At 37.0% G+C, this 16,354-nt stretch overlaps 1 protein-coding gene across 1 annotated transcript in view; it reads right to left on the bottom strand.

Moving 5' to 3' along the window:
• Positions 1-13,582, bottom strand: part of LOC126183506 (guanine nucleotide-binding protein G(i) subunit alpha) — a 39,165-nt gene extending 25,583 nt beyond the window's left edge. Inside the window, exons 1-5 of the mRNA XM_049925554.1 lie at positions 12,957-13,582; positions 11,370-11,554; positions 10,430-10,716; positions 2,607-2,701; positions 2,314-2,502 (exon numbers count right to left, since the gene is read on the bottom strand). Coding sequence (XP_049781511.1) covers positions 2,314-2,502; positions 2,607-2,701; positions 10,430-10,716; positions 11,370-11,554; positions 12,957-13,080 — 880 coding nt within the window. The 5' untranslated portion in view covers positions 13,081-13,582. The remainder of the gene's footprint in view (positions 1-2,313; positions 2,503-2,606; positions 2,702-10,429; positions 10,717-11,369; positions 11,555-12,956) is intronic.
• Positions 13,583-16,354: the final 2,772 nt, after the last annotated feature.

Below are 16,354 nucleotides of genomic sequence, written 5' to 3'. Positions count from 1 at the left end.
CTGTTGCTAGTTTCCCTTCCTTTTGTAGCACAAGTAATGTTGACATATTCAAGATCATTTCTTCTCTATTGGGGTCATCAGTGTAACTCCTGAACAGGTGCAGTGCCTTCATGATTACAAACAGTTATGTCCTGTACCTTGTGAATTTATGTGAGTAGCCAAGAGTGATCTCCTGATCTGAACAATTAGTGTATGTTTGCAATGACATTGTGGTTCTTGAGTAAAATATTGTAAAAGTAAAATTTAACAACTAGACACTTATTTCTTTCTCAAAATTTTCATATGCCAGATAACCTGGTGCTCTTAATATGGAAAAGCATTAATTTGCTACAAATTATGCATAACATTTTAATACTTGAAACATCACTTTTTGAATGTTAGCTGTTTGCATGACCAATGAAAGGCCTCATTGCTTGCAGATAGCTATTAACATGGTGTTTCATTAGGTCTTGAACAAACAGTATAGTGTGAAGGTGATGGCATAGAGAATAAATTCAGTACGATTGCCATACCATGAAGAGTTGCTACCTGAAGAAAAGTGGCAGCTCCCAATCCTCAGAACAGAGGAAAGAGATGGGGCTGGTCCTAAATGTTCTTGTGTCCAGCCCAAATCTCTCACACTGAACTGCAAACACATACACTGTGTAACCATAAAGGAGGCCAGATTCTGCAAAAGCCCTTTAAAATTAGCACTAACGAGTGACCTGTCTCCTACACTGGGTGACGTTAACTTACCACTTCACCCTTTGAATACCAATTTCACCTTTAGCATTATGTGAGGGATTTACAATAGACTGAAAAAAAAGGCCTTACAAGTACCCAAATGTTATCTGAATCATAAAATCCCAAAGGTCACAAACATATTTGAGACTCAGCAGCCTTCCAAAACATTTTATAAACTCTATATGGTAGATATCCAATGCCATTTGATTAGCATACATTTAATAATATCAGGTGAGAGGCAACCAAGTACTTTACAATGTTCATGATTTTCAACAACTATATTTTCTTTATTCCAGGGATACTTTATAAGCTATCACCCCTTAATACACAGAACATTTTTAAAACTATGACGCCATCTTTATTTGCACTGAGCTAATTTCTGTTCTATGTAAACAATTAAAATGTATGTTAACACTGTTTGAGCCATACTATCCTGGTTTTATTGCTGTTGTGACTTAGGAAAACTATGAAAAATCCAAATCACAACAGAACCAAGCCTTTCATAAAGATCCTTGCAAGATAGCTTTCACAGCCTAGTCAGTAATTCTAGTCCTTCCTTTCCAGTCACAGTACACATGACTAAATTATCTTTCTTGGGTTGTCACAGAAACTAACAAACAACATGAGATACACATATTTCACCAGGTTCTTTAACCTCTCAAAAGAGATAAACTCTGTCTGGTATATTATGATACAAAATGTGCCACAAAAAGTACAAAACAAGTCCCTTTGTTTCGTCAGGTTGTACATAATCTGCCTATCATCTTCAGTGTCACAAAACAACAACAAAGCTTATTCTTCATGTCACAGACTCAGAATATATGGGCCCACAAAACACTTTTACCAATAAGGAAATGGTGACTATATCTATGACAAAAATGATCAATTTACTATAGCTTATTAAGATGAGGAACAGAATTCATAAAATACTCTAACTTCGGCATTTTTCTGTTTTATGAAAAAACTGTTCCTTTCATTTTCCAAACACTGTAATAAACCTCACTAATTTAACACACACAAAAAGGAAGAACATTCATAATAAACACCCCTTCCAAAACTTTTTTTCAATATTTTGTTAAATTTGAGGTGTTTAGTGAGAAGCAAGTTTCTCATGTGTAGCAAGTGTTAAACACTGCAAACTAACATTAAAATGCAGTTTCATCACAGTAAGGGTTAATACTGGCCCGATTAAACATGGAAACTGCTTTATCTACTTAAAAGTGTACAACTCTATACTTAAATGCTTACCAATGTATATAAATATGGCCATACAGAAAAATAGAAACTCAGTTACTCATTTTTACATCAGTACCCTTCAGATGATTATCTTATTTATTCTGATTACGTAAGTAACACAGACAAAATAGTTAAAAAATATCTAACAGTATACCAACCTAACTACCTACCTACCCATCATTGAAATTTCTCTCTGTTCTCTACCAAAGCCGTGGTCAACCACAGAACAATTAATGTCTGTCCCCACACATCCAAATCTACCCCTACAAAAACAAGTCCCTACCCCTTTCTGGTTCCTGAAACTACACACAGAACAGTATGTATCAAAAGTAGATTAAATGTTTAAATAATTACCTGTGTACTCTGGGAAACATATGGTTAGTGGACTTTTGACAATCTTTTCCTCAAACAAATCCTTTTTATTAAGAAAAAGAATTATCGAAGTTTCGACGAACCATTTGCTATTACAGATTGAGTCAAATAACTTCATTGATTCTATCATTCTATTCATTTCTTCATCTTCGGCAAGCACAAGATCGTAACCTAGGAACACGAAAACTCAAGTCACTTTAAAATGCACAGTAACTACTACATAGAATACATGAAACAATCTCAATAAGCACTTGAAGAAGAAAAAAGATTCTTACCTGACAATGCAACACAAAATATTATGGCTGTGACACCCTCAAAGCAATGAATCCATTTTTTCCTTTCAGATCTCTGACCACCAACATCAAACATCCTTGGTACATAGAAAAGAAGCAAATATTTAAGCATGTACTAACATTATTTCTTAATATCCATAAACAGAATTCAATACAAGAGGTTACAAAGTATATTCAGCTGTGCAGAAAGCATCTACTTACTACCTGCTAAAACTGAAGCCTACAACACACAACCAACAATATGAACAACCATTTAAAGCTGAAATTTTCTCTGTAATAGTACAGGGTGTATACATGGGGGGGGGGGGGGGGGGGGGGGGGAATAAATAAATTAAATCCTGGATTTACTGGTTAAACAAAAACATTTTCTCCCGGGTCAAAACACACTTTTTCCGTGTTAAGTGACAGTATACTCATCCTCGGATCAGTAAAACTTACCGAAAAACACGTTTTGGAAAGATCTTTGATGTGCAGCAACATGTACACTGCATATTATTATTTTACATTATGTCATATAAGAAACAAGACATCAGAGGATACCCCTAGAGCATCAGAATTTCGTGAACCATACTAAAATGTATAATTCGACTTACAGTGCACATTTGTATGTCCAGATTCGGATGTAAATTTTCTTGGAGAACTAATACTGTATTATCTCATGTTTGGTTCTTTATTGTGGAATAATGCCATATGTGCTAGAAGATGAAAATATGCACTTTTGAAATGCAGCAAACAGTTGAAACTAGCCAACAGTGTGGAATTAAACACTTCGTTTCAAATAAATTGAGTAACTCGGCGGAAAAGATTAATAAAAGCCAAATTTCTTTAGCAAAGCAACAAAAATAACTTCATTGTTCTGCAAGGCACTTAATGCTCGACTGTCAGAAAGGTGGAAATAAAATCTGAAACTAATAACATATTTTAGCCTTCCGTAATTATGTGAATGTATTTTAATTCACTTGATAGCTCCCGGCCACAGAAATCCATTTTGTTTTCATTTGACATGAGAGCAATAAACGAAGAGGAAACAGCAAAATCACTAAACATAAGCACATGTCACAGAGACTACCCACCTTCCCTCTCCAACACAGACTGCTCTATGCATCAGCACTGGATCAACGTTATTTCCGAATCGCGGCAATACTAAATAGTTGTTTGTCCCCCCCCCCCTTTCCTCCCTCGAGCGTTTGTGGTAGGACGCCAAAATTTTTTAAAAAAAATCGACTTTTCAAAAATATGTTCATTTTGTAGTGCACATCTTTCAGAAGAGATGATATATAAAACATGTGTTCGAGGAAATGTAAGACATGTTATTTGGTCTAGTGCACCAAAGTGCAGTGCCACACCTCTTCACACAGCATTCTTCTATCGTACGTCATTGTATTTCGCTCTGTGGAATTCAAACGTGTACGATTTTGTAATGGATGCCATCAAACTATATTCAGGACAGTGGAAATTAAAATGTCCTGTGGTCTCTCTCCTGCTCCCAGTCGCCCAGTTTGACATCCAGCCCCTCTCTTTTTTATTTATATATTAAAAAAAATAATAATAACCCTCGCAATTAATACTGCATGGAATTATTTGTAACCCAGAGAACAAGAACTCTTCAGAAAATTTGCAATCTTTATTGCCTATTAGCTAATAACTTTTTTTTTTTTAGTGTGTGTGTGTGTGTGTGTGTGTGTGTGTGTGTGTGACATACAGTACACATTTCTTCAATCCTTAAGTCCTACCATTTTTCTTCCTCTCTAACCTTGCTACAGCATTACATGGTGTCATTTCCTTTCTGTGAAAGGATCTATTACCTCAAACTTCATCAAACATTTTTGCCACATAAAAAAACGAAATGTCGTTGTCTAATACTGAAAAAGCTGTTAATACAAACAGTACCTAAAACTGGTGTGGTTTCTCGATCTGATAACGTGTATTTTGTCTGTGTGCTAGATAAAACGAAATAGGTCTGTCTAATATTGCAGCAATTGTTACACACGCCAAATAAACAGACTGTTTTAGCACAAATGGTCACCACGACAGAATATAATTCAGAAAGTAACAATATCAAATGCCTATTAGGCCTACTACAAGCAAAAAGCTTTATGTTTGGAAATAGTTTCACATTTCGTTCATACGCTCCAGCTTCTTAAGCATGAGGTCAAAAAGTAGTAGTATCAAATTTTTATATGAATTTGGAATAATCATATTCTTCCATAATTTGTGTGATGTCCTCATTTCTTCTCCTTCCTCATTCTAACGATCAATCTTTTCATTATTAAATCTGTAACTATTCCTGCCAGTGTCAAAGCTTATTCTCTGGTTAATTTCACTAACACCTGCCACAATCAACTCCTTAGGCATTTTCCGCACTACTCCCAGAATAGAACTTAGGTGGCTGCTACCGGGGTCTGAACAACTAGCCGTTACTAGTGTAGCGGCCTGGCCAAAAAATTTCTATCAAAATTTCATTTTCTTGGATACACCGAGAAGACAATATCTAATCTTTCTTACCTGTTAGTAGTTTATTTTCACTCTAATAATCTGAATCTACAGTTTTCACTGGTAATTATAACAACGCTGATCATTCACAAACCCAGTCAATCACATAAACAAAAAGTGATTGACATTCACCAGTTCGGCTTTATTCCGCTCAACTCGTACAGCCCCTTCCCCTTCTGCCTGCAGGAAAGTTTATTTCTAGATGTGACGGGGACTCCCCTGGCAGAGGCATGACATAGACTACGCACGCATTCAAAAATAAACTTAGAATATGTTCACAAATGTTCAAAAACCAACAATCATATGATCAGTCATCGTGATTCAGTCTCTCACACCTGACCAGTCGCAGTGCACTTGTTGAAGTGTCAACACGAGCCTGGACAAAAGGAGAGGGCATTATTGGTGAAGCTCTATTACCAAAACAACAGTAATGCTGCAGCTGCACTTTGAGAATATCGCCGGCTGAAAGGATTACCGAAGGGTCCTCTTTCTCCACCTTCTGTGCGGAGAATGATGAAGTTCGAATCAACTGGAGAACTGGACGTCACTATGGAAAGAGGCTGATGACTGGTTGCACAACAAGTGGTTGATGAAATCGCTGTTGCTATGGCAGACAATGCTGCGTGCAATGCCCAATTGTCAGGCAGTGCTCGTGCTGTGTCACAAGAGTTGAACATCCAGTGGTACAATGTATGGAAGGTGCTTCAAACCATTCTCAAATGGTATCCATACAAGATACATATTGTACAATAGCTTGCACCGTAGGATGCATAACAACGTATTGACTTCACTCTGAATTTTCTCGCAAGGATTGAAGTTGATGAGGGCTGGCCCTGGACCATCCTATGGACAGACAAAGCTCATTTTTCTCTGATGGGTGAGGTAAACACACAGAGTTGCTGAGTGGGGGGGGGGGATCTTCACCTCCAGTCGCTGTGCATTAAGTTGTTCTGTATGGTGAACGTGCCACCGTGTGGTGTGGCTTCATGGCTACATTCATCATTGGTCCATTCTTTTTTGAACCAGTTGGTGCTCAAGGACCAAGGGTGTGCAGCATGCCTGGCCAGCACTACTGAGATATGCTTCGCCAGCATGCCATACCTGCCCTACAGGAGAGAAACACATTGAACTCAGTTTTCATTCAAGATGGGGCCCCACCGCACATCGGTCGTGAATGCTTGACCGGCACAATCACCTGATCTCACTCCCTGTGATTTTTGGTTGTGGGGCTACCTGAAGGGCAGTGTTTACCAGGGAAACATTCAAACATGCTGATCTGAAGCACAGCGTATCAAGATAGCTACCCAGCACACCTACGTACATGCTTCATTCTGCTGTGCAGAATGCAATCCTGCACTTTCAGGCTCTTCTGGACTCTGATGGGTGCCATATTGAGCCCCTTTTGTAGCAGTAATGGTGCCAGTATGTAATGTACCACAGCAGAACATTGAAAGTGTTTCGATTGAATTTATTCTGCATTATTTCTCTTACTCATGTCCTTGACATTAATGCTATCAAGTGCAGTACTCTTACAATACTTAGTTTCCGTGTTACAGCATGTTAAATTGGGAAAGTTTAATTATAGCCACCTGGTAGATATCTGTACCGTGTAGACAATGGGAGGATAGTTATACGTAACAAATAAATGGCAAGAAATGAGGTGATGTATTTTTTGAAAAGAAACAAACCATTCAATATTCTTCACAGATTATTCAGATTTAAGGTGGGACATAAAATGCTCCCCTGTTACTATGACCACTTCCATATCTTTTAATCACTTTCTTGAAATTAAGGGCGCGATGACACATTGACATAGCATCGCCAAATGTCAACATCTGCCTGAAATGTAATATTTTGGTTGTGAAGCAAGTAAATGTGACATGAGAAAAACAACAGGAGAAAATGGAGTGAACATATTAGCAGAATGAAGAGTGGCAGACTACCTCACAAAGTCAGAAATTATATTATGGTAGGCTGAAGAAGTTTGGGAAGGGCAAGAAAGAGATGGGCACCATAACAGGCAAAGGCCTAATAATTGAAGTGAAGTGAAGTGAAGTGAAGAAGAAGAAGAAGAAGAAGAAGAAGAGTTTGGGTGCAGTTAATGGATAGTTCATGGAATTTCAGCTATACACTGTGCATCAAAAAATTATTTTTACTGCCATAGGGAATATCCTGTGAGCTTGTGTTATAAACCACAGCCAAGTTTCAAAATTGTTATAACTATGTCTGGAAGTTATTTACTAAAGCTCATCACATTGCATACATGCAATCCTCGATCACATAACTGACAATGGCATTTGAGCATGCAGTTGAATTATTGTGCCTCAGAACACAGAATGATCCAGCTAATCAGTCAAGTATAGAAAGAAAAAGTGTACATATCCCATTTTCAACAGCTATAACTACCCAGACCAACCAACATACACAGACATTCACTGATGCAATCTACTGTATGGTAAGAAGTGTGGAATGTGCCAAGGTGAATCCATGGTATGATGTCATACTTGAAAACCATTTAGATGCGAAAACTTTTCACAATAGGCATCTCCTACAGCATGAAACTTTTATGACAAGAGAAAATATTACCATCCATAACAACTGCAACTTTGGCAAATCATTAACAATGACAATTTTCAAAATGTATGGAGCCACTCAAGAAATTACAGTGCACAGGAATAACCAGCAATGAAGCAAATTATTCATATTATGATGCACAGTTGACAAATTTTGAGAAGGATAACACCATTGCTACACAACAGCTGCACTACTTTAATTCATTACTACACAATTAATTTTGGGTGTAGGTCAGACTCATGTGGTAAATATGTAAATAATACGAAAGTCACAAGAATTCTGATACCATCATCAACAAATCATGCATATGCTCATCTTCAAACAGGCCACTATAGCCAAACACCTTTGTCAAAAACCATTTACTGATAAGTTCATTCACCAAGTCATCAGAGTTCTTGTGACTGATATTAGTTTATTTATAAGATTCAGTGGGACCATGATACAAAGCAAATTGGGCATGAAATGAGTCATCACAGTTTACAAAAAAAAGATTAGATAATTTATAAATAATAGGACTAAAGAATTAATAAAACAAGAGGCCACCACCAGTCACACATAGTCTCCTCTTAAAGCAGGGGTGCCACACTGGAAGAAAAGTATCTCTGAGCTGCATATAACATATAATATACTGAACACCACTAACAATAACTGATAATGGAAAAGAAACCCTGGGATGGACCAATGAGAGAACAGCATCCTGTGGCACGAGTTTCAGACTGAAAATATTCAGTTTATTGTAACTTTATTTACAGTTTTTTTTTTTACACCAAGTCACATGACAGACGCACACTTCTTGGGCCACATGCATGTTTGACACCACTGCATTAAGACATATTTACATGTTCTGGGTGTATTCATATTTTTAAGCTGTTTTTTCACTGTATTATGATGACAAATCCATTGTCATTGTAATATGATCCCTGGAAGAATGAACAAACAAATAAATGGAAAAGTAAGTGTGTGTGTGTGTGTGTGTGTGTGTGTGTGTGTGTGTGTGTGTGTGTGTGTGTGTGTGTGCGTGCGCACATCCCCCCCCCCCAGCCTACACACACACACACACACACACACAACACACACACACACACACACACACACACACACACACACACACGTTACAGAAAAAAATATTTCAACAACTGTGAGGAACTCTTACACAGAACAGAAAAAGGAGGCTAAAGTATGGACGAGGAGCAGCACCAGTAACAGCAGCATCCATCTACTGTTCATAACTTGGCAATATAACGGTTGTGTGTAGCCAATGGCATGACAATTTTACCCAACCAATGAAAGGTTAGGAAACAACAGACAATGTATTTCCAAGAGAAGCAATGAAATTTATAATGTCAGTTGTCACAAATATTGGACTGTTTCTTCCAAATATGAGAGATTTCAAAGGTGGTGATTAACGGGGGAGCCGGGAACAGCTGTTTCTGAACATATATTGGATTCCACATCTATACTGACATAATAATGTGACAATATTCCTTCATCTCTTGCTTCTAAATGCTTCGTCTGCCTGCACAGAACCAGCAGCTTGACACACACCCTTTTGTTCCTTGCATACTTCAATGTGAGCACTGATAACACTGCAACAAGGAACATGGAAGTATGCCACTGGCCCCAATCTAAACCTTTACTGATGAAAGGAGGATTAGGATTTAATGTCCCATCGACATCAAGGTCAACAGTCAAAGCAGCCTGGATTGTACGAAAGATGGGAACTAAATAGACCGTTCGCTTTCAAAAGGAACCATCCACGCACTTAACTGAAATGATTTAAGGTAATCACAGGAGACTTAAATCATGAAGGCCGGGTGCAGATTTCAATCGTCATCCTCCAGAAAGTGAGCCCACTGTGCCATTTCACTCAGTACCTTTATTGAAGGAGAGTACCACAAGAAAACCTATCAACTTATCTTTGAAAACATGGGGTTTATCACCCAATTTCTTTCAGTTTTGCTGGAAGCCTACTGAAAATGATATCTGAATTTCGCACAATTTTCTGTATAATGTTTAGGAAGTCAAATAGTTTTTCCATCTGGTGTTCACTCAATGACCATTGCAGTTTCTTCTTAATGAGTCAATAGAGTTACAAATAAACCCCACAAAGGATTAAAGCGTACAGCGATGGTATAATTCCATGTAGAATTTTAAGACACCTAAGTAATGCCCTATATGTAATAAATTCACAAAATGACAACCCAGAAAAGAATGACCAGACAGATACATTGGAAGAACAAAACAGAGTTTTACTGTAAAATACAATACCACAGGTGATAAACAGAGTGACAGTAGGCAAAAGTAAACGCACAATGTCCACGAATCTACCATTTGCGAAAAGGGGGGGCGGCAGTCTAACTGTAGTGGAGATGTGTTATATTTCACACAACATATTAAACAGCCCTCTCTTTCTAAAGAGAAATTTCACGGTATTATTTCTCGTGTTGTAAGCAATGATGTTATTTGAAACTTGTTGAAATAATTTTACAGACTCAAAAAAGTAATTTGAAGGACACTGTATTACAGATGTTCATGTCACAGAAGGTTTCTGTAAAGTAATCTTTGCTTTTTAAATATTTTTACTGACTATGTAATTACACAGTCATGGATCTGAAAAATTCCATGATTACACACACACACACACACACACACACACACACACACACACACACACAGATATATATATATATTACACACAGATGGTCAACCACACAAAAAATCAAATAATAAAATCTTACTTGAAATGAAGTCCTTTAAAAGTGAAATGAGTCTCTACAATTCCAGTAGTTTTCACCCTTGTGCGAAGAACATCTTGCTGCGTGGGAACATAATTGGGCAGCGATATTCTATCCAAAGCATTTAGGTAATATGCAGCAGAATCATTTAGCTGATACTCTCTTGATCGAGCAAAACACTGTTGCACACCAGCATCCTGCCACAGCCTTTTCATCAATATTACCAAGTCTGGTGTCAGTTCTCCTTCCTCGGCTGCACTGGCCAAAGTAAAAAACTGACGAGCATTATCCTAAAAAGTGAAATGGAGTCTCATTAGCAGTTTACCATCAAAATCCAGGTTAAGCATAAGTCCAGTGAGCACTGAAGTATCACTCAAATTCATTGCTTGAGGATTTTACCAAAGAAAAACAAAAGTAACAAAGAAAACTGACACCAGCCATTATATCTATACTAAATGCACTCAAATGGCTGCTACAGCTGACAGACAGAAATGAAGGACAAAGGTGACTTACTATCTTCAGTTAAAAATCTGACAGATTCATTAGCCATACAGTTGCCATTAACAAAAATGAGGGAGTGGGAGTGGGGGTGGGGGGGGATATGATAAAGAAGCATTACAACACTTACAATGAAACACAAATCTTGTCTTGTCTCTCCCAACAAACTATTAAGTTTCTGCTAATAGTCTCTCTCTCTCTCTCTCTCTCTCTCTCTCTCTCTCTCTCCCCCCCCCCCTCTCCTACCCCAAATGCAGCAACAAGCATAAACAAATTGGTAATGACTGTGGCTTGCACAATTACAAGTCACATTAAGTATAAATGTTTGAATTTAATTATATGGAAATCTAATAACACAATGTAGGCATCACAGCCATGTTTTCAAGGATACAGATACCCAGCAGCAATTAACAGTGCTTACCAGAACATACAATATTCTACTTACTGCTCTTCCTGGTTCAGCAAAATCTATGCGCAACTGTCCCATTGCGCGTATAATTGCCATCAGACTCTGAATAGTGTTGCTGTACACAACTCTGCGATACTGCTCGCATTCTTCTTTAGAATACCCAGTCTCATGGATAATTTTCATCTGCTTCACGATTGTACTTTTTCCTGACTCACCAGCACCTAAATGAAAGGAAAAAATTAGTTAGTAGTATAAACATAATTTATGTCATCAGTTTCCACAAATTGAAAATAAAATGAATGTTGTTACATTAGCAAACACACAAGCATCCTAATCTCAATTACTGTGGCATCTTGTTTATTGTATATCACTCGTGCACTTTCAACATTACTATGCTACCCTAACTGCTCTCTTGCTACTCTTAGACTCAACACCTGCAAACTACCAATAATTACAGTTTCACAAAAATGTTCCCCAATTCGTAATAATTGTAACACACAAAAGAGCTCACTGCACCAGTATCAATTAACAACAACTATATACATCTGGATGGAAATACATTTTAATTAAGCACCAACATCTTTCGTTAGATGTGCTGTTGAACTCCGTGTTACACTGACAAGTGAATATACAGAGCTGTGAAGTATAGATTTATTTTAAGCACACACAAATATTTCCACAGACACTTACAATATGCAATGGGTACAAGCTAACTAGAGGGTACCACCCCCTTTCGAAGTTTTCATACTTTATGTACAATTTACATGCATAATATGCATGCAAATATTTGTTGGAACTTTGCACATTACCTAATATATGTGTTTTGAATTTAGCTTGCAGTTTTTGCTTTTGAGATGAAAAGTGCAATAATTGTGCCAATATGGTATGAACGAAAACAATACATTATGTTACAGGTCAATCTGTTGCCACAACCTTTATTGGGGATTCACAACCAAATTATCACCTTTCTACTAACATGTACCTTAACCTACTCCCTGTTCCCCTTCTGTTTACAAATGCCAGTGTTGTTTACAAACTTGCCTACTGAGAACAACTGAAGCAAACACTCTATGGGGGCTGCAGTTAATATAACAAGAAATTTCGACGGTTGCCTACAAATAGTGTGACAATGTACACATCATATTAATCTTATAGGGTGCCACAACAACAAATATGACGACGACGACAGTCAAACGTTACTGAAATAAACACAAGAGCCGAAATCTGATTTTCATTTTACATTCTTGTCAATATACAGGTTTTAAAGTATTTTCCTTCGTGATGTTACTTAAATTGTCTCTTGCTTGGCACAAAATAGTATTTGCCACACAGTTACTGAATATTACACTACTCGCTATTACTCAGTAAATCATACGTCATCCACCGAAAGTCGAAAAACTTGCGTACTTCACAATTCGATCACATTAATAACTCCTACACTTAACAACAAACTGACTGCTTAAGTCTCCTACACAAAGTTAGTAAAATCGATAAACACGTTACAGAGCAGCTTATGACACTGTCCACCATTACTAAGTCATTTATTAACAAAATATTATGTAAAAAATATATCAAAAAGTACACTGTGAAAATATGAATAAAAATCCAGTATTAACAAGTTACCCAGCAACAATAATTTAACTTCCTTCGCCGCTCGCTCTCCATCTGCGCGTAAATCTTTGTCAATTTTCTTCGATCTTTCGGCAGCTTCCTTGTCTCCTGCAGGACTGCTTATATTACAGCCCATCGTTTCAAACTTTTTGGCACTTGTTGCTTTAAGACTCCGCCCGGTTTCCGACACTCGGAGACAAATGACCACCAAAACAACAACTATGTTCTTTGGAAATTGTAAATGCAAAGGGATTATCTTGCCATCACGAACAGTGGAAAACTAATTGTCCCAAAAAGTATTTTATAGTCTGATCAATTTTCCACTCACAATCAACGGTTCGTATTGCACACCCACTTGACAAACAAACCACAGCACTCACTTGAATAATTCAACCATTCTGAGTCACTCCGTCAACATACAAATTCAAATAGCTCTATGCTTCGACAGGAATGGAATTCGAAACTCCTCAAAACACAATCACAAAATGCACATAAGCCACGAAACCTACACTGTCGAGAAAAATGTTACAACTTTACTGCAAGGAAAAATTTTATTTATACGACTACGTTAAAAAAACACACACGTAAATTTATTCAAACAATCGCTCTTAAGTTGCCTTCCTGCAAATCAAACTATTTGCATTTGTAAGATATGACGATCAGGACTCACATTATATGATTGACTGAAAGATGTTCCTACATGTTTCTTAAAAAATTGGTTATTAAAACTGACTTGAATGTTGTAATGTTGTCAATACGATTTTCACTTTGTGTCCTTAGATTACGCAACTCAGCATATATATATAAATCATAACACGTAAATGAAATTAATGCGAAGATGATTGATTTTAAACTCAAACACTATTTGATGTACTTTATTTATTGTTTCTTCCACCTTTTTTTATACATAGCTAGAACGCAGAGATCACTGACACAATGACATACATGACAGAGCAATTTCTGATGAGAACGCTAAAAAAATGTTTTTTATGATTAAGATATATTATGGACCCATAGACAATGTACGCAATTTCTTCTAACGTGTAACGAGGTATTTTTAACCAACATAAAATGCTAGTGTGTACATACAGGATACAACAAAGAAATAGTAACTGCTAATCAAATAAGAATAAAACTTATAGTGCACTTAGCAGAACAGTATAATATCTAAACAACCATATTCGATTCTATTTTCAATAACAAACTTACCTACTAATCTTAAAGAGTTCCTTCTTGTAGTGTACACGGAGAAACGTTTGTACTTTTATGTACCTGCAGATGAAATCTCAGTTTCACAAGTTGGCTATATGTAGGTGATAGTAAATACGCGATTTGCGAAAAACAATTTCCAGATTCTTCATTGACTAATTCAACAGTAACGCGTATTAGCTTCCAGAGCCTACATATTCTGTAGTACTTATTATAGTTTTTACGGTATAAAACAGAGTCCACTGAGAGTCTCGTTCCTCCACAAACCAAGACATTTCTCAACAGTGATTCCATCTACGTTCAGTAAGTTGGCTTATTAACTGCTGTGTACCTCTGTATATGTGGAAAAGGTTCTAGCAGAAATCTGTATGAATATGGTGGGAAAACAGTTCCTATCTATAACCAAGCTGCAGGAGGAAGCCTAAACATTCATAGTGATAGGGACCAACATTACCATTTATATTCACTGATGTGTCATAAACTAGTACAAATAAATAGACTCTGTTGGCATTACACTAAACTACTATAACAATATATCAGTAAAATGGATTTGTAATAAAATTTTATTTGTATCTACATCTGCCTCCACATGATGCATGACAAAGGGTAACTTGTGCCACCATTAGACATTCCCTTTTGTGTACCACTCACAAACGGAGCAAGGGAAAAATGACTGTCTATATGCTTTTGTACAAGCCCTGATTTCTCTTATGTTTTCTTCACCTTCCTTATGCAGGATGTATGTTGGTGGCGGTATGATCATTCAGTAGTATGAAACAAAAGCCGGTTTTCTAAACAGTCTAACTGGTATTTGGCGACAAGAACATGTTCGTCGCTCTAGGGATTCCCATTTGAGTTCATGGAGAATTTCCGTATCACTCATGCATTGATCACACCCACCTGTAACAAAATATAGGTGCATGCTACAGAAGTGCTTCTATTCCTGATCTGGTGGGGATCCAGAAATTTCATCAGTATTCAAGAATTGGTTTTACACGTGTGGTGTATGTGACCTTAATAATGGGTGATAATGATCTACACTTTCCTATAATTCTCCCAATAAAATTTAGTCGATCATTCATCTTCCTACCAACGATCTTATCCGTTGTTTCGACTTCATATTATTTTGAAACGTTACATGTAGATATTTCATCATCGAGACTCTGTCAACCAGAACACCACTAACACTGTCCTTGAATACCACAGAATTGTTTTTCCTGCTCATGTGCATTGAATTACATTTTTACACATTTAGAGCAAGCTGTCATTCATCAAACCAAATAGAAATACTATACAAGTCATTCCTGCATCCTTCTATGCTCAACATACTGGGTTCTATTACTTAAAAAGTCATCATTGTTACTGTTGTTGTTGTTGTTCAGTCTTAGCTCTCAGTTGCATGTCAAGCAGTCATTGTTCTATCTTTAGAAAAAAATCATCTGTAGGTTGTAATGGATGCTTTTGAGATCACGCAACTTTTTTCATATTAAATAGCTCCACTGGTATGGTTTGAAAACTATAATTATATTTAAAATTTTCAATGCCATAATTGAGAAACGCATATTGTCTCACGGTTAACTGGAAGTTTGGCATGTCTAGACTGTGTCCTTACTCTAAGTGTTGTGATGTTGCATTTGATGTCTCTTCCAATAAATATCATCGTTAAATTTCATATGAAGGGGCAGTATAACATAATTAAACTGGCCATAAATCATCAATATTCTTTGATTAGTAAAGATGAATTTATAATGATAAGTTTTTATCTACATAAGTGATGACTAACTCTGGTTTCTTGAGTAACATCACATTCTTGCAGCATACAGAGTATTGTATTGTAGACTCTTAGGAGGTACTCTTCAGTTACAGTTATCCTTAGTTCCCCAGGAACATAGAGACCTGATTAAAGCTTGACACAAAGATCCAAAATGCGATCTTTCCAAATTAATTTATTGTCAATGAAGAATCTCAGAAATTTAAGAGCTTTTACATCACCCAGTGTTCCAATGTATCTGCGACTACATCTCACCTTCTATATTGCCTTTCCAGTTCTTTGCATCCAGTTTGCATGAAACCACTCAATGACCTCACTGAACAGGACATTTGCTTCTGTGTCGCCTGCATATTGCTTGTACCTCTTGAGAACAACGTTTTATGGTCTGAAAGAATCAGCATATTACTGTTACAGCTTAGTCCATTACCAA

Source organism: Schistocerca cancellata, chromosome 4, assembly GCF_023864275.1.
Source record: "Schistocerca cancellata isolate TAMUIC-IGC-003103 chromosome 4, iqSchCanc2.1, whole genome shotgun sequence".
Taxonomy (NCBI): Eukaryota; Metazoa; Arthropoda; class Insecta; order Orthoptera; family Acrididae; genus Schistocerca; species Schistocerca cancellata.
This window is presented reverse-complemented; position numbering and strand designations above follow the sequence as displayed.